Below are 26,113 nucleotides of genomic sequence, written 5' to 3'. Positions count from 1 at the left end.
GTTAAGAGACGAAATTAATTGAAATAAAGTGTGACATTCTATATGCTATTTTTATCGATGAAATTTGACGGTGACTACTGAATCTCAAACAGCACGAAAAAGCTGAAAATACAGGTTTTTCTGTTAAATTGAACTGATTTTTATTTTACTGAAATAAACTGGATTTATTAATAGTAATTAATATCATTTTATATTATTTCATGAAATTATCATTTATGATTAAATGATTTTTATTACAATAAGGAAACCCCAGCCACATCTTCAGGTACCTGTACATGGTTGTGGATATGAGCTATCAAATTCGTAAAATACGAAATCAGAAAAGAGTATGTCAGTTTAGACTGGTTACTATACCAACTTACTACATTCTTGCTTGTCTCAATGGATTATCTGACCACCGAAAACATGGGATTGACGCCAGAGTTTTGTCTCTGGGATGGATAATGGGTGATTTGTGGCCGTTTTGGGGTATCGGCGGCAGTCTTGGACGCCATCTTGAAAGTAACAGCTTTCTGAGCCTTCGATTTTGGTCTACTTTTGGAATGTTGTTCCTGAGGTCGAGTGCTGCTGGAAGCTGTTGAGGGGCATTTTGTTGCAATTTTTTGGGGTCAAACCATATCTTGACCTTACTATATGTTTATTTTGCAAATGAGTAATATTTTTTAAAACTGTTTTGTATAAACGTTATAAACGATGCAAATATGTTCATGTTTATTCAGGGCCCCATGGAAGACTACTACTTGTTGGTGAATGGACTACCCTGTCAAAAGATGAGAAATAAATAAATAAATAAATAAATACATAAACAGCATAAATTGAATTCAGAGCCTCTTGAGAGCATATTAAAATGATTAAGCTTTGCATAATTTCAAATGCAAAGTAGGACAATATGAACTGAATGATAATTTTGAACTTAAGTAACATGCAATATTTAGAGATCAAAATTACCTTAAGTCGCCTATAAAGTAGATTTAAAAAAAAAAACAAATAACACTTGATGGTGATTTTTTTTCTTCTTCTATTATTAGTCAGATAGAAAACAAATCTATAATTCTGAGTAAGAAAATTAAAAAAGTTCATCCCTACGTATGTTAATTTGCTAAACTTTTGGGTATTCTTATATCACAATCAGTAGGAGTTACATATATATATATATATTTTAAATTCTTATATTCCTATGTATACGTGTCTGTACATAATAATAATAAAAATAGTTTAAATGAAGATCCTTAAGAGTTTCAATTCACTATTACCGATTTCATTTATTTCGTCAGATCTATATACAGCGGTGTAGCTTTTGCCCATTACCATACTTGTAATAATTACAACAATGAATAGTTTATACATCACAAATCTTTATTTATACATTCGCCTGGCGGCTCAGGCTATCTGTGTACTTTTTCGCCGTCTTTTTTTGGTGCAAAGGTTTCGACAGAAACAAAGATCGAGTCGACCAATCGTCTATTTGAAACTACTAGTTTCGTGTCACCCCGCTCGACAAAAAAGAAAACTATTTTACACTATATTCTATATATTTCCCGACAATGCATGGTTGACGAGGCAATCTACAATGTATTCGCTTTGTATGTAACTACAGCCTTGTTGTTCTGATGATGGGCCCGATGGGCCCGGTTGTTGAGTCAAGCTACATTCAGCATCGAAACGGGGTTGTTGAGTCAAGCTGCACGCGGCATCAGAACGAGGTTGGTCAGTCAAGCTGCATGCAGCGTCGGAACGAGGTGGATAGTTAGGCATGAAGTAAATCTTCTTTCCGATACCTTGCTTGGATATATCTGGAGTTTGTAACCACTTTTTCTTCTTTCCTTCGCCGTCGACTACAGAATGCGTAAAGCCAATAACACGCCTTGTTACCTGTTATGATCAAGTTTATTTTCAAAAAACTCAACAATTAACAGGTAGATAACAAAGGCTTATATACAGTGCGTCCCAGAAAAAATGAAACAGAGAATTATCGATTTTTTATCATAACTTAATCACAATCATCATTAATAAATGACACATATTTGTAAAGCTTAGATCCTCCTCTTTCATTTGAATCAACTCATATGATGCATATTTTATAGGAAACCAACAGGTCATTTTGCGGGCGGTATCTGAATTTCAAAGAGAAAAACACATTTCTGAAAAGTTCAAAATCTGCCCTTTCATATGACTCCTCAATTAGGAAAAAATGAGCCAGGCCAAAGTTCTGTTTGTTTAAAGTAATGCTTGCATTTCCATAATTTGATTAAACAAGTTCGTTTTCACTGGCTACTTGCCGTAAAGTAACAAACAAGGGTTGACAAAAGACTTAACTCCATTTTGTTGACGATCAGCCATGCACATTACTATTGTTATTATTATTATCATTATCATTAATATGTCAAAATGTCGGTTCTGAGGGCGGTAAATAACAAGGGCTAAATGATTGGTTGGGTGTTAGGTGAAATACATGTCCCGTCTCTGTCCGCTCTCAATCAATCATTATTTTGATTAGGATCCATTTCATAACATTTAAAGAATGATAATTGTTGATAATCACCCCGTTCATGATGGTATCAAGATCGTCAATATGTACGTGGGCAATCAACTCCTCACACAAACTCTGTATGAACCAGGAACCTTTCACTTGATCGCGGATCGAAAAATAACCTGCCAATGTGAATACAAAGTGATAAATTGTAACTTAAGCCCACCGCACACACTATACGATCTGATTACGATCCGACGTTTGAAAAAAATTGCAATAGCATTTAATTTGAACATTCAAACTTCTTAAATGTTATCGATATTAATTATACATTACATGCGACTGGTAAGCTGGTCTTTCATTTCAATGATAGAACAGGATGCAATGTCGATGACACATTTTTGACACATCTAACTCAGAATTTATAATGCCGACATATCAGAAATTTTCGATCAAAGCACTACAACAATGAACATTCAAGTTACACAAAATAGTTCAATTCCCTTCTCATAATATTTTTGTAGATATGTTCTTGCATGACATCATTAATTAGCTGTTCGCTCATTTTTAGATTTTAATTCACCTTCGGAAGTGGCGTAGGCCACATATATATCAGCGTTATCTGGAACATCGCCATCAACATCTAGTACATGGTCGGTCGGTCTCCTTGATGAACAAGAATCGATGTCGGGATCATTCACCATCTCGATTGTCGAAAGTCTTCTAGTATCATCAGTGTCAAGAGCACTCTTCGTGCGCATTTCTAGAATCGGGTGTGAAATAAAGAGGGCACATTTTAAAATTCGAAATGTAACATGTCATTCGACTAAGAGTGGAGATAAGTCTAATATCCCCCCCCCCCCTCCCCACACACAAAAAAAAAAGTGGGAAAGATTAAATATCTTGCATTTTTAATAATAATAATATTGGATTCTTATAAAGCGCACGTATCGACCTTGCAACATTACCCGGCTATGCTAGGCTGCCGATTTCGACGCTCATACTACATTCTGAATACTTTGTCATATGGAATTGTACACACTTCACTATTACCCATGAATATATACAGTTTTAAATTTGAAAATTGAAAATTCGAAATGGGATCTCATCCCTTGCAACTTAATAAGGTTATTATATACTGAACATAATTATATGAAAAGGTATATAATATAAATGTAATAATATTGGAATAGCTTCCACAATGAAGATTTAAATTGATTTTATTTTATTTTATTTCTGCATTTTCCCAAATATAATAATTGAATAACAAAGAACATGTACAGGTAAGGTATAATAAATTGCACTGACTCTACAAGAAAGTATGTTGCGAGGAATACATACTCTCACTAGTGTCTCGAAATAGTGCATGATATACATGTTTTATATTTTCGAACCAAACTTCATTAACGAAAATTAAAAAAATAAAATATTAATATCTGTCGCACATTGATCTTGACCGATCGCATACCTATGACGTCATCCATGGTATAGTCCGTTTACGTTTCGGTAACATCATAGCAATGTTATGTTTGGTCACATGATGCTATGTTGACCAATAACTGAACAGGATTTAATTAATTAAAAATATGATACAAAATATACAAAAAATAACAACTTGATTTCAAAAAATTATTTACATATATACATATATTAACGAAAATTAATATTTCTATGACCAATTATTATAAATTTAGAGTATTATCCGAACTATTTGTGGCAAACGTGCAGGAGACCGCAATCATTAGCGATGCTTGACTAGGATGGCGGTCTCAAAAGAAAGATCTTAAAGTGAAGTTTAAAATGAAAATGTGTTTATACAGGCTACGATCTCTGTGTTTGAGTTTGTGAGTGTGTGTTGTGTGACTGTATTATGTTTGCGTGCGTGCGTGTGTGCGTGTCTGCGCGTGTGTGTGTGTGTGTGTAGCGAATGGTGGATGTGCAAGTACCTCTGTGTTGTATGGTGGAGTGGAGTATGATGAGATGTACTGATGTTAAAGTGATGTCGATATGATGAAAAAAAAAATCAAAAAGAAAATGTTTATATATGGGGCTGACAAAATGGAACAGCATGTTAAACAATTCATGAAAAATATTTTCGTATTATGAATTTAATTTTAATAAAGAAGACCAGGTGTGGTAACAAAAATATGTATATATATGTAAAGGAATCGGGGAATGGTGTGTGTTTAAAACAATTTAATTATGATCATCTGATCATACAGCACAACAGCCCACGAGAACAAAAATTAATGACGGTCTCGTGAACCCTAAAAATAGTTGTCAGAAGATCCACCGGACTGACGTTCCCATGGTATGTCTCGTAAAACCTTCAGATGAATGTATAGAAGTCTCACGAGACTGATATTTTAGGTCTTGTGGTCTGTCTCGTAAAACCGGGGAATGGTTTATATTAAAAAAAAATATTCTAATCATATCCTTCAAGTTGTCATACTATCCCAGAGCAATAAGTATCTGGAAATATCTACCAGGCTCAGCAATCAATGCAAAATGAATAGCCCAATTTAAGGAGGCTGCTCTACCCTCCATCAGAATGATGCAGCCACCTGTAGGCTATCACATCATATAAGCGTACTAGCTTGGTTTGTAGTGGCACTGGACTGCGGTGGCGGATCCACGGGGGCCGGGGGCCCGCCCCCCCCCCCCTGGGAAATAAGAAGGAAAAAAAAGAAGGAAAAAAAAGGGGGGGAAAAAGAGGGAAAAAAAAGAAGGGAAAAAAAGAAGGGAAAAAAAGAAGGGAAAAAAAAGGAGGAAAAAAGAGAGAGAGAGAGACAGAAGGAAAAAAAGGAAAAGAGGAGAGAAAGTGAAAGAAAGAAGAGGAAGATGAAAAGAAAAGGGGGAAGAAGTGATCGGGGGGGGGCGAAAGAGCCTCGCCTCCCCCCAATCAAAAAAAAAAGAGAGAAGGAAGGAAATAGAATGAAAGGGGAATCAGTTGCAATTTTTCCGCCAACAAGTTGTGGTTCAGGGTGGGAGTGGGGCAAAATGCCCTTGCCTCCCCCCGCCCCGCTAAAAAAAAGAGAGAAAAAAGGAAGAGAAAAAAAGGAGAGCTAAAAGGGACCGAAAAAAAGGTGAAAAGAAGGGGAAATAGATCATTTGCAGGTAATCCCGCCAACAACGTGTGGAGAAGGGTGGGGACCGAAATGACCTTGCCTCCCCCTCCCCCCCCCCCCCCCCCCCGTCATCAAACCTAAAAGAGAGTAAGGAAGGGAAGGGAAAGGGAAAGAGGAGAGAAAGGGAAAGAAAAAAAGAGAAAGAAGAAAGGTAGGGGAGATCAGTTGCGATTTTTCCGACAACAAGTGTAGATCGGGGGGGGGGGGGCGGGGCACTGGCGTATTGATCGGGAAGGGAGCTCGGGGGAAATAAAATTTAAACATGGTTTATTTCTAATTACATAACGGTGGTTCACACATAATTCTGAAATGACTTAATTTTCCGAGGTTTTTCCTCATTCTTTAGTAAATTATACTTTTGTATGCGTTTGTAAATTAACAGCCAGGCAAGTAATATGCTCCTTGGGCACGCGGAACGGCGGGGATCGGGAGCCTCCAGCTCCCCCCCCCCCCCATTTTTTTTTGGAAAAGCATTTTAAAGAGAAATAGAAAGAAAGGGAGCAATAAAGAAAGAACCAGTGTCACAACAAAATAAGGTATACAAAATTGCTCATCTGACCGTAATTAAACGCCTAAAACCCCCCCTGGACCCCACCAGATGCTAATCTGACGGTAATGTAATGCCTAAAACCCCTGAGCTTCTGGGGGCTCCGCCCGCTGGACATCACGCCAATCAGTGTCCTGCCAGTGTCACAAATAAGGTGTAAAAATATGTTCATCTGACCATAATCAAATGCCTGAAACCCCTGAGATTTAGGGGTTTCCGCACCCTCGACCCCACCAGGAGGCTCTGAGGCGGGCCCCTGAATGCTTATCTGACCGTATTTTGCCTTCAACCCTTGAGTTTCCGGGGGCAGACAAGGTATCAAAAGATGTTCATCTGACCGCAGGCGCGTAGCCAGGGGGCAGTGGGGCGCCCCACCCCCCCCCCCCAAAAAAAAACGCCGGCCAAAAAAAGAGAGGAGAGATAAGGACAGGACGTATGAAGAAAAAGGAGCAGACAAAAAACATTTTTGAAATCAGACAAGGATTAAGAGTCGAAAACGGTACAACGAATCGTCTTCTTTCTCTAATGATTTAATGAAACGTAAAAGCTTCCGCGCTTCGCGCGCGGATGGAGAGGGGAGGGGGGAACTGAATTCAGGCGAGGATTAAGAGTCGAGAACGGTACAACGAATCATCTTCTTTCTCTTATAATTAAATTAAATGTCAAAGCTTCCGCGCTTCGCGCAGGAGGTGGGGTAACTGAATTCAGACAAGTATTAAGAGTCGAGAACGGTACAACGAATTGTTTTCTTTCTCCAATGATTTAAAGAAACGTAATAGCTTCCGAGCTTCGCGCGGGAGGAGGGAGGGGAAAACTGAATTCAGACGAGGATTAAGGGTCGAAAACGGTACAACGAATCGGCTTCTTGCTCTAAAGATTTAATGAAACGTAAAAGCATCCGAGCTTTGCGCGGGAGGGGGGGGGGGTGAATTTAGGCGAGGATTAAGAGTCGAGAACGGTACAACGAATCGTCTTCTTTCTCTAATGATTTAATGAAACGTAAAAGCTTCCGCGCTTCGCGCAGGAGGGGGAAAACTGTATTCAGACGAGCAGGCGCGTACGCAGGGGGGGGGGATGAACCCCCCTTCGGTTTTTTAATGTGTGTATTTTGGAGCAAACCCCACCCCCCTTTTGTGATGTTTTTTTTTTTAATTATGCCAATGGCTGACCTAAAATAGGTGACCTCATCCCCCCCCCACCGGAAAAAATGTCAAATTTTCAAACTTCGAGACCAAAAAAAAACAAAAAAGGTCCTCTTATCCCCCCCCCCCCCCCTGCTTATTCAGCGGCTGGCTGAGTCGTTGCGACTATAATTTGGTACTCCTTGTAGTTACTCGCCTCACGTACCATCCCAGTTTAGCTTCCTGAGTGAGCTGCCAAATGGATTACCCAACCAAGTACCAAGTACCATCAGATAACTTTATACGAGGACTGTAAGTAGCCTCATGTTTAAATGCATTTATCACTTAACATTACTTTCTTAGATTAGCGTGTCCTATAAAACCTATGACTTACGTCCTCGACATGCCTGGATAAAGAAGATTTTTGGTTTTCCGATGAGAGCTGGGCATTGTCTTCCAGAAAACTTAGACTTGATTTCCTGAATTTCCACAACTTCTGAGTCGGTACCATAGATGCCTCGTTTCTCACCATGACTCATTAGAACAAGAACCACCGATGGGTGACAGATGGGTCCTTCTAGATTTATTCTGCTTACAGACTCGTCCAGAAAGCTACGAATTTCCTGCACGGGGAAATTGATGATTTGACATATTGATCGAGTCGAAGAGGAGGTCAATATAATTTTAGTAAGGGTAATATAGCATTTTTATCTCCTGAAAGATAAGCCAGTCAATATTACAGTCATTAGGCGGTGTCAGACAGAGGTCAATAATCTAGAAAATGAATCCCGTTAAAGGTCAGTGTAGGTCAACTTTTAAATTTATGATTGGCAGGCATATGGTTTTAATGTGCTATCAATGGCAATGACAATGACAATTTATTCTTGAGTCACCCAAATTGGGGTATTGGAGAAGTTTACAATCAGTTTGAATTTGTCAATTTAACACTGTAAAATATACAATTCAGATCGAATTAATGTTAATCAATACAAAATAACACTATCGACAATAGTGAGAAAAATATGATGATAAAAATAATAATGATAATAATCCGGCACCACCTTCCGTGGGCGGGGGCATAACGAAATGCGGAAAGATGAATACAAATTTGATGTCAAAGAAAAAGGGGGGAAAAGGGTTAAAGAAAACATACGGTTATCCGATTGTTCAGAGGAATAAGTGTCTAAAATATCTGACGTAAAAAAAGTCTCAATGCTGGCAATAAACTAATGACTGGAGTATCAACCAAACCTATGTAATATACATGTTTATATACCTCATACATAGATTGTAAAACACTAGTTTCAAAGAGCTCTTAGAAACGAACTGTTGTTTATAAGCGATATACATTATTGCATTGTGAAACAGCTTAGGGAGATAATTGTGTTTCTCGATATACAGATGAAATACAACGTTCATATGTTGATCACGATTCATAAAGGGGAAATTTGACGTTTGAAAGATTTGTTGGAAACATCCACAGAACGGTATAGTACGAATGACAGCTTCTTCCAGAGAAGAAGCTGATACTTTTATATTTGAATCATATTTCTGGATCACTTTTGGAACATAATAGTGTATTATTGCAGCAACTTTCAGTGGGCTCTTCAGAGTTTTGGACAGAAAGTCGCGCTTTTCTATGCATGACGACGTTGAGTCGTTGACTTACATTGGCAGACAAATTAGTCATGATGACAGGCTCATAGCCGATTCGTCTGAAGACATGTTGGATATTAATCAAGTCCAGCTCCGATCCAGGACGATCTTTTGCCTCATGGAAACGATCATTATTTATTATGAGTACGAGCCCCTTGAAGACAGATGTATGCAACACGTAATTCTGACGGGTATAAACGAAAATCAAACATTATTATAGCAAATTGCTCTGAAAGAAAGCATTAGAGAACCAGAAATTGTGAACAAAATATTACCGACAATAAGAAACTTTAGAAGTTTTGAAAGTTTTAATCACTATTGAGAGAATTTCTAATTTGCCAAATCGGAAGAGTCACTGTGATGTAATGGCGGACGACTACAAGCAAAAACCTAAAATCTTAAAATGTATTTAAACAATTCATCACTCAGGAGGTTTTTTTTTTTTTTTTTTTACTTAAGAAGACCTATAATAATCTGTTATCCATAATATATTTTATTGAGTAACCCCAAAGGAGAAGGCACTTAGAGAAAAGAAGAAATTAATGAAGAAAAGGGGGAAAATTAATGAACACCCCTAAACCGTATATTTACTTTTTCGGGGTCAAATTGTTCCTGCCTTGGCTCTGCCTTTTCTATATTCCAATCCGTGTATAAGCCATCTACGTCGGGTGCAATGTCAATTAGTGGCTCTGATGAAAGTGGAAATAGATTGTGGAAAGGGATGTTTCTATTTTAGTACAACCGGGCGGCAAAGCGATTCATTTTTTCTTTTGTCATAAAGGTACCGAGTTTGACACACAAGTAGATGATTAATTTAAAACAAAATTCTATATTGAGCTAATTCGTTGGATTCCCAAATTAACAGCGCCCTACCGCGACAACTTTCAACTCGTGCAGCAGAACGCTAGCCTGCGATTTAAATGACCAAAGTGGTCCGAACAAAATATATTCATTCAATGGGATTCAATGTTCTGATATCAGAGTAGATTTGTATATTGAAATTTGATATCATTCAAGACCCACCATCAATAGATTCTGACTGAATATTTGGCCTGATTTTGGACAAATTGATAATACAAATGGCCATTTGGGGCCAAAAATGTACCCAAAGGATCATATTTGTTGTTGATTAAAGTAAATTTGACCACTTTTTTCTAGCATCAGGGTTCCTTTTTACATAGAATGAGCCATCAAATCTTCTTTGCTGATACTAACGATTGGTAAAATTATACCCCTAACCAAAAGGGAACATTATAGTCAATTTTGGCCCAAAAGTGGAGGGAAATATCAAAACGTCGTAAGTATATGGTTAATAAGAGTGATATTTCAGGAATCAGTGCAACATTTTTCCCCGATAAGCTTTTCAAACCAGCCCAAACAAATTATAATTACATTCCTTTATCTTTTAGGATATATAGTAATGCTAATATATTAGACGATTAAGCTACGAAGTTTTAAGAGATGGATTTATATCTAGCTCATTCCCTTTGTACCATCTTCGAAGCCGCCAGGAGAAAATATGCCAGGCATGTGCTAAACTGGATCTCTCTTGTAAATACGTAGACAAAAGATTCCTGCCTAGCTGCAATGTTACGAGCCACTTTCAAAGGGAAATATGCTTTTGTAATGATAATTACTTTTCGCTACCACTCGTCTGGTAATACGAGCAGTACACAGGGCTTACCTTAACAGGAGGCAAGCGAAAGGAAATGGAGCAAACTTTACTGAAATATTAATCAAAATTACTCGACTGGGCATATGTGGGCACTAATCTCACATATAACATCATAATGAACTGTACATGAACATATTAACTTTTTATTTTCGTGAGCCGAAAGTAATCGAAAAAGTGTCAAATTGCAGGTTTAAGGGCTGTATAATAAGATTTTTCACAAATTAAAGCTGCTATCATACAATGTGAGCAAATGTCTTGACACAGCTAGGCTTTGGTATTCATATTTTAACATCTGTTCGATTTTCCCTTGTTCGTTCAAATAAAAAGTGAAATATTAAGGATATTTCTTTGTGAAAAGATCACTACTCAAGCTTTCCAATAATATTGGCGGCTTCGAACCTCGCCCCCAGTCTTTTTATAGTTAGAGGCTTGTTAGAGGCGGTGGTTTACTGCAAGGTCGATAAATCAAGGAGTTTTAAGAGCTGAAGATCCAACTGGCAACAAAATTATTCCTTGCAGCTGCAGTTTCCTATGGTTGCACAATATAATCTACTGGTGTGCTGTTACCTTTGATGGCTAATTTAGCCCCCCCCCCCTCCCTCCTCTATTTTCGCGATCACTTCGCAATGCTTAAATATTTTACGATGCCACTTCATGACTTTTTTTTATAGAGTCTTACTCATCTCTTGATACCAAATTGGCACCCGCCAGGTCAACGGTCCGGGTGTTATGTAAGATTTTGCGATCGTGTGTCACTGAAAATTCGATTAAAAAAAGTGCTATATGTAAAATACAGAGTTTTTAGATGCACATCTTATGTTGCAGTTTTTATACTCATCTTTTCAATATAATATTAGTTCATGGGTATATGATTATGTCAATCGACACAAATAAACTATACACAAGACAAATAAACCATCACTCCAGCATAAAGAAGTAAACATGTCTTTCAAGACTTCATATGAGATCATCACCAAAACAAGTGTTCATGATATAATATGACATCATAATAATGCATTAGTTTGATAAAGGTTTCATCAATTACCTTCATTTTATCAGAGATTGTGTATATATAATTTTAACATGTATATTGTACCATGAACATATTTTGTTTCATAAGAATCACCATAAATTAAGAATAATATAAAAAGTACAAAGAACTACAATTTGTGCATAATTAATTAGCTCTAATTATAGCATATTCGAATCAAGAAAAAATCAAACTATGCAATATTGTAGATCTTATAAAGATCTATCAACATACCAATGTTGGAGTCGAAGGGAGTTTCGGTTGTTGAGATCTTAGGCCTTTTGGCCCCTCCCCCCCCCCCACATTTTTAAAGGTTCTTTTTAGGGTTAAGCCTTGTTCAGATGTGATGCTGTAATCAGCGGCGTTTTAATTCAAATTATGATGTAAGTGTAATATGCTTATTAAACATATTTTGTTGTTGTATCTTTCAGCATAACTCTGAAATACGTGTATGACCTTTGTGGCGCGCAGTTTCACGTACAGAAAAAGCACCGTGGCGGGGATTTTTAGCGGCTTTTTACAGCTGCATATCTATAGAAGCCTTCAATGTATGTTGACTATAGTAACCGTTCATATATTTGTATTGTGAATGTTAATTTTTTTATACATACCTTGTTCGTTTTCAAATACACGGTATGCTGTAACATTGTCTGAAATACAATAGAGAGCGAGAAGGAAAGATAAGAATCATCCACTCATCTACTAACTGGTCCATTGCCCAGATTCTTTTTATGACTAATATAAATTTCACGACAGACTGATGGGATCGGTGGTCTCGGGAAGTTCCGTGCTGTGCCCCCTCTTCTCAGCTTACATCACAGTTTCGAGATCACCTTGGGGCATATTTTAACCATGCCCTCAAAGCAGAAAATATTCATAAACTATTTACCAGACTGTGTCGAATCATGAGGCATGGGAACAGTACAGCATGAACACACTCCGTCACAAGCAATACACGAAGCCGTGATACTAGCCACAAATGCTACACAGCTGCCGATAAGGGACAAGGCGAGGAAGGCCTTCACTTTATCCTAGACCAAAAGAAGAAAGAACATTGTAAGGTCGAGGACGTGGGGAAGGGGCACTTGTAAAGAATTAAAATTTACACAGGATTTCACTTGATAACCCTTTGACAATATTTTCACTCCCGGGAATGCTGGAACGAGCTATTATACCAAAAGGTTATAAGATCTAACGTGAGCTTATATTGTCTGAAAACCAGGATTGCTATTCTCTCCAGGCAACACGTCATTTTCCGAAGGTTCTTAATTCAGAAAAAGAAGGGCTCGTGATTCCAAAGATGAAAATGTTTGTGATCCTGAAAATGAAATTAAAATTGTTATTCCGAAGATTCATAATTCCAATAACAACACAGAACCCGGTATCATATTTTGTGAATTACGACCGTTCGGGATAACGAAGCTTAAATCACTTTCCGGAATTATGAACCTGAATGCATTCTCGAAATTATCAACCTTCGGATAAACAATCCTTCGGAATAACGCAACAAATGATTTGAATCATAAACCCCCTGGAAAATTCATTTTTCAGAATCACAAACCTTTAGAATTATGGACCTTCAGAAAAACGAGTGCCCCCATTTGCCATTTCTCCTCTGTATGGTACACTTCAGGAATTGGAAAGCAGCACAGACAGTAATAAAAATTCGACAGCTCGTTTAAAAATGCTGGCAGTGAAGGGGACGTCAACTACTTTCTGTACCTTCCTGTTGAAACTGACGCCCCGCAGTGCATTAAATGGTTTGAATTCTATAATTACGGATTAATCAAAGTGGAATTATTACCGTACAAGGAGTACCAAGGACATCGATGGTACAAACCGCGTTAGGGACGAAAATCCAAACAATCTGACCAACAGCAATTACGGCACTAATGATAGCCATAGTCAAATATGCTCGTATCTGGAAATGAATAATTGAATTGAATTGAATCAAATATATTTTCTTCTGCAAAGCATACAAAATTAAATTACATTTCGACGAAACAACATATACAAAAACATGACAACATTTTTGAACGTATACGCAATATAATCATAGTAGAAATGTTGATATTAAAACAAAATGTAACTGATAACAAACTATTAACACGTATTCATTAATTACTCTGCAGAAGAAGAACTATTACAATGAGCGCTTGCATGATGGAGTGAAAGCCCGGGGTGGGGTGGATGATTAAAAAAATTTAAAAAATTGACGACGGTGGTGATGATGGTGATGATAATGATGATAAAAATATTATATAGTGATGGATGTTGCTAGAAATCTGGAAATAATATTGAATATTTAATCAGCACTGGGAAAAGATTTACAATGCTCTCTGACAGAAATGCTGTCTTCGTATGGAGTTTAAATTAGTTTAAGGTTATACATGGTTTTATTGAGTCTGGGAGTGCATTACTTAGATCTAGACCATGATGTCTTATTGATTTATGCAGGATGAATGATTTACGATTTATCAAATGAAAATTTTATGAACTCCGAGTAGGGTATATAATGGATAGAGTTATCTAAATGAATAATAAATGAAACATGAAGCAGGTTATTCATGAATTCAAGCATAATGATCAAATTTTGTTGTTCGTTTATGTCATAGAAAGTCAATGTTTTAAATTCATAAAATAATGGAAACCAGCAAATATGCGAGGCGCTTTTCTTTGCAATAAATAGGGTTAAAACTTAAGCTGTTCCCACGAATAAAAAAACCCCAAGGAAATGCAATAAATTTTCAATAATTCATTGAATTTTACTCCGGTCCCCAACGTAAAAAAAAATCCTCAGTAGGACCATGCATTATGGCTCAAGAAATGGGAACACAGAAGTTTTTTTTATGTTGGGGACCGGGGGGGAATTCAATAAATTATTGAAAATTTTGTTGCATTTTCTTTGTGTTTTTTTATTTGTGGGAACTGCCCCCTACCCTATCCCCCGCTGCGTACAGTAATGGTTGAATGACAAAGCGATGGCCTCGCAATTGTGAGGCCCCAGGATAAAAAAACTTGTCGATGTGCTATATTTGTGGGACAGTATTACTGTCATTTATGACTTAAGGGCGTTCCCCTAGTTGATAAGCATAGTAGCATACACATGATTTAGCAGTCACGCAAAACAAACACTGGCAAATTATTATCCAACAAAATCTGAGAATGTATACTATTATCTAGATCTATTAGGAATAAATCATTGTGAAAATAATTTCATGAATTGAGGTAAACAAAAAATATTTCAACTATATGAGCGACAGTGTAGAGTTCTGGTAAAGAAAGAAAGAAATTGAGTTCTCACAGAATCAAACGAAACTTACACTGAATGTTCAAGATTACAAATAAATGTCATGTGCCAAACAATTTTGGAAAAAAAATGTATAGTGGCTGAGTAATGAGCATAGCAAGATAAAGAAATCAAGGTAGTACTAGCCCCGACACCATGTGTGGTGTCCCATATACATCTTTCTGTGTACAGTGATTGTTACTTTACCAAGACTGGGCCAAATTGATTTTGATGACTCAAGAACCTTGTATTATAAACCAATATTTACATGCTATATGATCAAATTTTCTGATCCATTCCACACCTTTTCTTTCACAATGCAATCGCATTACCAGAACTCACCGTTATCTTTAACCCTAAAAGGCCGGGCTATTTGAGTTCTTAGTAAGGCCATGGGGGGGGGGGGGGAGGGGGTATTTAGGGCCTACCCCCCCCCCCCCCCCCTCCTTTAGATCTCGGTCGTGAAAGGGCCGATCTCCGCGAAAATTTGCACGCGTGTCGAGTGAAGTGTATAGAATACTATGATAATTTCATTTTTTTTTGGAAAAACTCGCTTATTTGCATATTTATGGTAATTTATGCAAATAAGGTCATAAATCACATTTTACCTATAAATCATATAATATTCATATTTAAGCATTCCTTTTCACTACATAATATAGTCTTTAGACCATGAGGAATAATAATACGACAAACAATTGGAAGAGACAGCTCATTCCTTATGTTATCCCTTGTTTTTATAATTTCTTACGTATTTCATTGTTTTTTTAACTTATGTATGTTATTGTTTTTGTTGTTTTATTTCATTTCTAACTACAATTCAACTATATTGACTCCCAAAACAACCACCTAAACTTTAAACAAGACCCAATAACCAATGTTTGATCTATTTTTAGGAAAAATTACATTTCCTTATGTTTTGTACACAAATCAAGAAGATGAGCGATTTTCGGGCTGTCATGACAAAAGGTCACGTGACCTTGTAACTGTAGGTCTGATTTTCAAAAAAAATCTTTAAAAAGATGCGCAAGACTCGAAAGAAAAAAGTCAGCGAGCGGCGGGGCGCCATCCATATGCGTTCTCAAACAATCAGAAAAATCGTGGAGGGGGGGGGGCATAACGGCCCCCCGCCCTTATTAGGGTTAATGAAGATATCAATAATACTGTATAAAATAATGGCTCCTTTATAACCCCGTGCCTCGCGCATAGCTATTCCACTGAGTCCTGATGATAATAATAAAAAAGCTTGTTTGTTGTGGATAAACCACGTAAACTTTATCCCAAGCATTATACCAAGTCTGATTTTATGCCACATACTTCTGGTTGTATGATGGTGATGGTTAACATCATTTATATGGCACAATATTCTGTTTAAAATAATTATCTCTATATCTAAATATAGATACAACACAAATGCAATGACCTTCGAAAATCCAACCTATTGGTATTCAGGTCCATTTCCAGCACATTTCTTTTGCAATATCCAAACATTACAATGATGTATTACGTACACGATAAGAAATAAAGGTACCAATTTGCACCCTCAAGGGTGCATACCTCTGCTACAATAGGTTCAAGATTCATAAAATAAATGTCTTCAACCTTCAATAGCTTATTACTGTAGAACAAAACATTAGTATAAGCACGATAGCTCGCATTAAAAACAACTCTAACCACCCTCTTTTGGGAAACACAAATCTTATCTAATTGTGTTTTCAATGACTTCCCCCATGCCAGCACTCCATAATTGAGATAAGGCAAAATTAAAGTAGAATACAAAATAAGCAAAATTTCTTGTGTGACAAAAGAACTTAATTTATAAATTACACCAGTATTTCTATACACGACTTTTCAAATATTAGTACAATGAGCTGCCCAAGACAGCTTCTCATCAATATGTAGCCCAAGAAACGTGGTGGAAGTTACTCTTACAACGTTAACATCATCAAAAAATACATTTCCAGGTACATCCTTTAGGGAATTACTAAAAAACATATAGTTTGTCTTTTGAAGATTCAAGGACATCTTATTTGCATGAATCCACAAAATAACTTTCTTTAATCCAATATTAACTGTATCTAATAAAACTTCAGGGTTTTTATGAGAAAAAAAACACTTATATCATCTGCAAAAAATATGAAGGATAGTACATCAGATGAAAGATAAAAATCATTAATATATAATATAAAAAGAAGGGGGCCAAGAAGGGACCCCTGAGGGACCCCACAAGATATAGTTTGATGACTTGAGTCAGTTCCATTTAATGATACATATTGTTTTCTGCCTGTTAAATAGCTCCTGAACCAGCTAAGAGCGATGCCCCTCACTCCATAATATGACAATTTACTTATTAAAATTTCATGATCAACCGTATCAAACGCCTTAGAGAAATCCAAAAATAAACCAATTGTATGAAGGTGACCATCTAGTGCTTGAGCTATTTTATCAACAAAGTGTAAAGTTGCATGTGTAGTTGTGTGCTTTTCACGAAAGCCAAACTGGAATTTTGAAAATATTTTAGATATCACTGTTCCATCATATATAAGCTTTTCTAAAAGTTTTGAAAAGGATGTCAATAATGAAATGGGTCTATAATTACTTAATGTTTAAGGATCACCCTTTTTAAATGTTGGCACTACCTTAGCAATTTTCATTTGTCCTGGTACAATACCTGATAAGAAAGACAAATTATAAATATGAACAAGTGGTAACACAATTCCATGTATAATACCCTTAACTAATTCATTTTTTATGGCATCAAAGCCAGGACTCTTATTACTTTTAAGCGAGCTCACAAGTTTAAACAATTCTATTTCATTTGTGGGCATTAAAAACAGGCTATCTATATTGGGTTCTTGCATAAACTCAATAAAGCTTTTCTGACATCTAGGAATAGAGTCCTGAAGTTTCAGCCCGACATTTCAAAAATAATCATTAAAATTTTCCACAATAATTTGTCTATCTTCTACGGAACAACCATTCACATTTATACATTTGATATTTGTAGTTTTTACTGATGGTTTAAAAAAACTTCTAATTACTTTCCATGTATTCTTAATATTATTAAATGTCATTTGAAATTGAGCAGGGTAATATTTTTTCTTAGCATCGCGCAATACAGAAGTAAGAGTATTTCTATAATTAGAATACTTTCTCCACAAAAAATCAGAGCTTCTCCTTTTATATTGATAATACAACTTATTTTTAGTTATCCATGGCATACGAGGAACTTTATTATAATTCTTCTTTTTATATTCAACCAGAGGAACATTCTCACCATACAACAACTGAATTTATTAAAGAAATTATCAAAAGCGCTTTCAACATTTTGGTCTGAAAGAACATCATTCCAATCAGTTGCAATTAATGCCTCTCTCAATTTGGCAATATTTTCAGGAGTTCCTTTACGAACAGACGTGTGGCTTCTAGGCTCACAATTCAATTTCACCGAAGACAACATACAGTATACAGGAAACTGATCAGACATGTCAGATACTATAATTCCAGAGGGTAGATATGGTTGTACATTACAAAAAATATTGTCAATTAAAGTACTGGAAACTTCTGTTATTCTTGTTGGCTTCGTGATTAGGGACAATAATAAGAAAGACATTAACATGTTTAGAAAAACATAAATTCGATTATCGTTATTACAAAGTAATAAATTTAAATTAAAGTCTCCCATAAGCTAGAGTGACTTTCCAACTAAAAGTGGATTGTCTAAAATTGACTGAATTTCATTTACAAAATCATTAAAGTTACCATTTGGGGGCCTATATATAACTCCTATAAAATGATTCTTTTGACCAGGGTTATCAATCTCAACAAAGATAGTTTCTATATGATCTAACATTATATCAAGATCGTGATGTATCTGGTATTCTACTTGGGAAGGAATATACAAAGCAACACCTCCTCCACGTCTACTTTGTCTACTGTTGTTCACAAGATTAAAACCAGAAATAGAAAAAAGGCTCCTATCGGCTTAACTCGTAAACCATGTCTCAGTGACACCAAGTATTACACGTCCTAGATTGATATTATCATTGTGTCAAAAGTCTTACAAACACTACGCATGTTTATATGAAGAAGAGTTAAGCCACTGTTCACATGATTATATTTAGATGCTGTTTCAAAAAATTGATCTTCTTCTTCTGATAATTACATTTAACATTAGGGATATCATAACCGTCACATAAATTGCTCATATTGTCTTCATAAAATCTACAAATTTCATCATCCATTTGAGCCATATTGATACTGAATGTGCAACATTACATGAAAATATTGTATAGTAGGTGGCTGGCAATACAGACAAACATGCAAGAAAGGAGAAAACGTGACAAAAAAAACTGCATAAGGTGAAATAAACTCATATTCAGCAATTCATGTAGGGTACTGAGAAAAGGGGAAATGGGAAAAGGAAACTGGGATAGACTCATAAATGGGGAATGAAAAGAAGGGCAATGAAAAACAAGGAAAATTGTAACATCAAGTATAATGAAAAAAAAAGTATATAAGATACAAGATACAAAAAACAAAGCATGTCAACAAAGAACAAACTGTACATAAATAGCACACTTAAAACCAGACATGGTTATCTAACCATGACAAGACAATGTAGTAACTAGTAAGTTCACTGTTAATTGTTCAAGTCTTCGAGAGAGTTGATCGTCCTTTTTAGTTCTTTGCCGTTTGTGGCAGGGACAAGGGCAATAACTCGCCCATCCCTGGTCCAAGCAGCCTTGATCTCTTTACTGTCCCGGGTCGCCTTCAGCAGCCTCGCGTTTTCTTTGGTCAATTCCTCTTGAATCGACTTTCGTGTACTCTAGAGGGAGAATATGTTCACCCTTAGGGGTGCAGCCACAGGGTTCAATTTTGCACCCTACTTTGGGGTGAAATCTTGCCCCCTAGAGGGAGCAGATGTGCAGATGTGCAGATGTGCAGATGTGCATAGGTGTAGACGTCTTTTTTTTATACCCAGGCAAGCCACCCTATTATTCAATCAAAGCGGCTTGGAAAGAGGTCACAACCAATTAGACTTCGATTATTATGTTTTGCTTTGCCTCACTATTTATAAAGGCAAAAATATGAAAGAATAATTACTTGGATTCCAACCACTACTCTTGGATTATCGGACGCTGACGTTACTGATTGAGCGAACGATTGGTTGATGAAAGATGGATTTGCATGATTGTTATAACCCTAACCCTAGGGATTGATATTCGTTATAGAAGATGTACTGACATCAATTCGTTTAAAATGATATTTAGCTCACTACCTTTTGTATAATTATATTATGAAAGAGTGATATGCAATTTTATCTTTGAACATGTTTAATTTTGTTCTTGGAATATCGATACAAACTTGAGGACATATTCAACTTTACATTATTATTTATTTATCATTAGGTCTTGATACGACTACGCTGGGTGCATATTGCGCACCCTCCAACTCCTCGCACCCATAAAGGTGCACATTTACGCAGCTTGTCAGATATTGCACCCTAAAAGGAGTAGATCAGCACTCTCCGTCAAATACGCGTAGGTAGGGGCAGATATGCACCCCAATTGCACCCTTTTTTCTTAGTGTGTAGATTCTTAACAGGATTTATATTGGGTACCCAATTGGGTATTGCGCTTGAGTTGATTTTTCGAAAGTCTTTAAGGTCGTGTCATTAAATGAGAAAATACCTACCCAGCAGATGCTTCTGTTGCGAGCTTTTATACCGATGCAGCTGGTCACCAGAATTGGTAGCTGAACAAAAGGAAAACGGGATTATTTTTAGTTGCACTGTAGTGACATAGTACTGTAGTGACATTGGCATAGTATACAAATATACACTGCTTTGAGAGGTTCTGGTTAAAACTATGCGCAAGAGGTGACTCCAATAGTACTATTTGCTGAGGGGCGCAGCCCCGAAGCAAATGGTACTTTTTGTGTCACCGAGGCCCAAACTTCAACCAGTACCTCGAATAGAAGACATGGTATATTTGTTTGATATCCTGCATCAACAATTTATTTTAAAAAAATAATAATTTGATTTGTTGAAAAAAAAATGTCAATTTTTATCTTAAAAGATTTTAAATATTATGTTAGAAAAAAAATGATTCAATTGAAGAAAAAAAAATCACTTCTTTTGTTCAACCCCCAAATAGTAAACCAAAATAGTATTCTCATATAGTATTTTCTAAAAATAGGTCAAATATTTCTGGTCATGTGACGAGCTCTCAACCAATCAAAAGCCAACACATTTTTGATGCAGGATATAATAAAATCTACCACATAAAAAGAGTCCTGGCTATGATGGAATCACGAACAGCATTTTGAAACGTGAAACCTTCAGAAATTGTTATCCCATCAACTCACACTTTTAACATATCTTTTTAAAATGGTGTCATTTCCTCACATATGAAGAAATACAAAATATGCGATACATGTGCCTGCTGAAATTAAAGACCAATATCCCTTCTAACGACATTCTCCAAAATCTTAGAAACAAATTATTTATACGCGCACCATTAAGTTCTTAATAGAATGTGACTTACTTTCTGACTCTAAATTCGGTTTTTGCCCAAAAATATACAACAACCCACGAATGCTCATATTTATAAACAAACAAAGTCGCTCAAGCAATTGATGATTATTCACACACCATTGGAATATTCTTTGATTTTTCCAAGGCTTTCGATATTAAAAATCACGTAATGTTTTTATATCACCTCTCGCACTATGGTGTGAGAAGAAAGGTCTTTGAGTGCGAGGCGACGTTTCTCTGTCTGAAATAAAAAAACGACAGTGGTTATTTGAGGTCAAACGCTAACTCCGAACTGGTCCATTGATTCACTCACTTTACTTTCCGTGTTCTCCATTTAATATATAACAAAATACTGATGATTACCTTCCTTAAAGATAAGTTGAGTTCTGGTCATGCGATTGCAATGTAAAAGAAACAGTGTGGAGTCGATCAAAAAAGGTTGATCATCTAGCATATAAATATTTGTGTGTACTGCAAGGTTCTAGGATCATCAAAATTATAAGAAATTTCACCCAGTCTTGCTAAAGTTACAAGCACTGAACACAAAGAGATATATATGGGACTACACGAACATGTGGCATAAAAATCCGTCCTGATTTTTATGCTGTTACATGCCATATTTAGAATATTGAGGCATTTGAATAGCCATGCTTTTCAGGTAATATTTTTAATCTGATGTCCTTCCATACTTGCATAATAACAATGATAACGCTCACAAATTATTTTTTACCTCTTCCCAGAACTCAGCCTTCTCTTTAAACAGGTAGACAAATAAATAGATGATATTCAATCACTCGTGGTTCCCCTAAGCTGAATTTGTTTCATAACAAGAATCTGCGTCTCAAAAGTATGCATGCCAAAAATATACAGATACTATCCTTTTATATAAACAAATGCCTGAATTAAAACCATTTTCATGTGTTTTTATTATTTCTACAATTGGATCCTACAATATACTTTTCATTTGTGAAATGATTTATAATCTAAACTCTAATATTATCAAAAGTCGAGCAATTTTGCAAGTATACACCTTTTGTCGCACCACGATAACCACAATCACCACAATCACAATCATGAAATTATCAGAAAATGATTGTTATTTTCATTATAAAAGATCAAAATTTTGCTGATAAGTGAGATTATGCCCTAAGGTGCATGTTTATTATGACTACTTAATACATGTTTTTGAATGTCAAGAATTCGGTTACTTACCAATAACAAGAATGCTATCATGCCATATTTCTCAGTTACAAAAGCAAAGCCTATTCCCATCACACTAGAGACCATCATGATGATGCTAGCCACATAACCACGCCGTGCCCTATACTTAGGGGCAGTGCCATGCTGGTTGTTTTGCGATTGACCGTTATCCATCTTGTAAAACACACAATTAAAACAAAATGATCAAATTATCAGCAGACTATTGCCGTTGTTGTCACCACCTGTTGTCTTTGCAATTGGTGATAAGATACGTCCAACAAAGGCCTACGCTGTCATTGCGGCATGTAGCATCGATTTTAACGAGGATCTATCCACAGTAATGGCGTCAGGAGAAAATGATCATAATACATATATGTAAGCAAATCGGTGTTGGGCGCGGCCGAGTGGGGATTCCCCGGCTGTATAGTACTATATTTTAACATCATACATATGTATAACGGTTCTACACGGTTATAACGACACCTACCCCCTGGACAACCAACCCCGGATAACCACCCACTAGGAAAACTACCCTCTAGGACAACTATACTCCCTAGGGCAACAACCCTCTCGAACAACTACCCCCAGACAACCACCCCAGACAATTAACCCTGCAACAATCACCATCTAATAGTAATGAGACTAATAATAAAACGCTGCTTATTAAGCGCTTACCAACAAAGTCTCTGATAACTATCATTAGTCAGGTCAAGATATAGTTTAACCCCCCCCCCCCAAATTGCAACAAAAGGTTTTTCAACTCAAGTTTTCTTACTCAAGTACATCCTCATCAAAATGAAGGTACGTTAAGATCTGCATGTGTATTCGCTATAAGATGACATGAACAACACGAGGTTTTAACATTTTAAATCGTATGGTGGGTGGGTAGTATGAATGTGTGTCTAGATATTATTATTAAGTTATTACTTTGTCTTTGTCACTCCCCCACCCTCAGTGTTAACAATGAACTGTCAATAGTTGAATTGAACCTTTTTCTGGGGGGGGGGGGGGTCGTTGATACCATAAGGGTGAGAGAGTTCATTTCCTGTTTATAAAGTGCGCCCTCTATTGAGAAATCATAAGGGTTTTGTGGCAATTTGGACGCCATATTTGATTTCATGGTTTCCTGAACCACTGTTTAACGTTCTAACTTATCCTAATGCATTATATGACCCCAAAAACCATAGCATAGACACCCCATGGATGGATAATAAGTGACTTATGGCCATTTTTATGTTATGGCGGCCATTTTGGACGCCATCTTGGATTTTGGGGTTTCCTAGACCATCAAAAACGATTCTTACTCGCCTCAATTGATTCTCTGACCCCCGAAACCATGGGATAGACACCAAGATTATGTCTCTAGGACGGATAATAAGTGATTTATGGCCATTTTTAGGTATCAGACGAAAGACGAAAGACTTCATGCATGGCTGATTGTCAACGCAACGGAGTTAAGTCTGTTGTCAATTCTGCTTGTTTCTACGGCAGGCAGCCAGTAAAAACGAATTCGTTTGATAAAATTATGGAAATGAAAGGACTGCTTTAAGCAAACAGAACTTTGTCATTCCTTGCTCATTTTTCCTGATTGGGGTGTCATATGAATGGGCAGAAACTCAACTTTCTAGAAATGTGATTTTCTCTTTGAAATTCAGATACCGTCCGCCAAATGAATTTTGGTTTCCTCTCTTCAAATTCATTTTAATCACTAATGCGTGAAATATTCATCATATGAGTTGCATTAAATGCAAGAGGAGGAACTAAGCTTTCCAAATGTGTGTCATTATTAAATATAATTGAGACTAAGTTATGATAAAACATCGATAATTCTCGGTTTCGTTTTTTCTGGGACACACTGTATAACAAAAATACTGAGGAAGATTATATAATCCGTCTTTTTTCCCCTTTAGGGATCCAGTTAAACCTTCCAGACTTTAGAAAGTTGACAGTGAGATGTTGAATTTATTAAAATGATTTGTTTTCATGTTTTTTCTCTCCATAGGTAAGGGATCGAAGTTTCACCATTTTGGACCCTGAAATGGATAGCTATCCGAATGCCCCCATAATCGAAATAGGACAGGAATTAGAGGAATAAAAGGTTCATACCATATGTGTCATGTGCAGAGGAGAACCATAATTTGTATGTGTGCAGCCAGTGCATGTGACTTTCATCAAGATTGTGTCAATTTCTTATCATTTTCATGCTTCCTTAGCAATGAAACAGGGATACTGACAAGTTCACCTTCGACATTCTCAACATAAATTGTAATCCATGCACAGTGAACAAAATACAGTGGAGTCATATCCCATTTTTCGTTGTGTATTTAATACGAAGTATAGACACTACATGCAAAAACATATAATACAATGTACATGTATATGTTCTCTTTGGGTTTTCATGGTGAGCGAGTATTAACAAAAAAAAAGGTTTTCGGCAACACCATGTGGTAGCCTGATTGAAAAGGCCGTTGATATTCTTTCATAAAAAATGCCCTGCTCATTGAATTGAATTCAATTCAATGTATTTGTTCATCCAATGTACGTTCAACGAGGATATTTGTGTCGCTCACAGAAAAATAAAAGTCTCAGAGATGGTTTACACTGAGCAGCAATAAGATACAAAAGGTGGGTATATTTTAGTGATGACAAAGTGATAATTATACAGAATACTGATTTTCGTATGGTTATGGCTTATTTCGTATATATTTTAGAGGTCTTCATGCATATTTATATACACGTAGAAACTTCAGCTTTTAAACTAAATTGAAGTATATCTGAACAAATCTGATAAAGGAGAAGCGTGAAGATAAAGATACTGAATTACATGGGCAAATGATGACCGTGTTAATGGGCCGTTTAGAGGAATACAGAATATTAAAGGAATAGGAAAAACGGAAAGAGATGACAAGAATGAACATTATATCAAATTAAATATAAATAAATTAATTATATATACTGTTACACACACGGTACTAGTTTTTTTGTCGTTTTTCGGTAATTATACACCAATGATGAGGTAAAATGAAAATTAAGATATAAAGGAAAAGGGTAAAGAAGAATTGACCGTGACATGTACGAGGTCATCCAGGGGTCTTTTGACGAGTCAGACATATTGGGGCTTTGAATTGTTCAAGCCAAGCGTTCGCATTATACTACTATAGCCATACATATTCGATGCTTGCTAGTTTTGTAGTGTCGTCCTTTTTGGGGGAAATGGAAAAATGGGGGGGGGGAGGGGGCGGGGCTCCAAGCCTTATGTCTCTAAACATGACAGAATTCTACGTTTGTTTAGTATGCACTTAAGGAAATGGTAAACTTGATGTATGAATCATTAATGTAGTAGGCAGCTGTTTCCATTTGCGTGTGGGAGTACGTGTGTGCGTTGTATATGTGAGAGAAAGAGAGAGAGAGATGCATGGGAAGGAAGAGAAAGAGGGAGAGAGATTTGCATAATGATAA

At 36.5% G+C, this 26,113-nt stretch overlaps 1 protein-coding gene across 1 annotated transcript; it reads right to left on the bottom strand.

The window, feature by feature from the left end:
• Positions 1 to 1,219: 1,219 nt before the first annotated feature.
• On the bottom strand, positions 1,220 to 11,280 carry LOC105441158 (caspase-3-like). Its single transcript, XM_030987537.1, has 7 exons — positions 11,277 to 11,280; positions 9,514 to 9,611; positions 8,936 to 9,106; positions 7,661 to 7,889; positions 3,054 to 3,233; positions 2,543 to 2,652; positions 1,220 to 1,872 (listed from the first exon to the last, which is right to left on the bottom strand). The coding sequence occupies exons 1-7, from the start codon at positions 11,278 to 11,280 to the stop codon at positions 1,528 to 1,530; spliced, it is 1,137 nt and encodes a 378-aa protein (XP_030843397.1). The 3' UTR covers positions 1,220 to 1,527.
• Between the last annotated feature and the right edge of the window lie 14,833 nt (positions 11,281 to 26,113).

This window comes from Strongylocentrotus purpuratus, unplaced genomic scaffold (genome assembly GCF_000002235.5).
Source record: "Strongylocentrotus purpuratus isolate Spur 01 unplaced genomic scaffold, Spur_5.0 spur5_scaffold_16, whole genome shotgun sequence".
NCBI classification, from domain to species: domain Eukaryota; kingdom Metazoa; phylum Echinodermata; class Echinoidea; order Camarodonta; family Strongylocentrotidae; genus Strongylocentrotus; species Strongylocentrotus purpuratus.
Note: the sequence above shows the minus strand (reverse complement) of the source record. Positions and strands in the feature narration are given on the sequence as shown.

Bases quoted from the DNA above. Each gene is read 5' to 3' on its own strand.
- LOC105441158 (XM_030987537.1), bottom strand. The intron at 3,234-7,660 runs GTAAGTCATAGG...ACCCGATTCTAG, and splicing joins TATCCAGGCATGTCGAGGAC to AAATGCGCACGAAGAGTGCT. The intron at 1,873-2,542 runs GTGATTATCAAC...TGATCATAACAG, and splicing joins TTGATACCATCATGAACGGG to GTAACAAGGCGTGTTATTGG.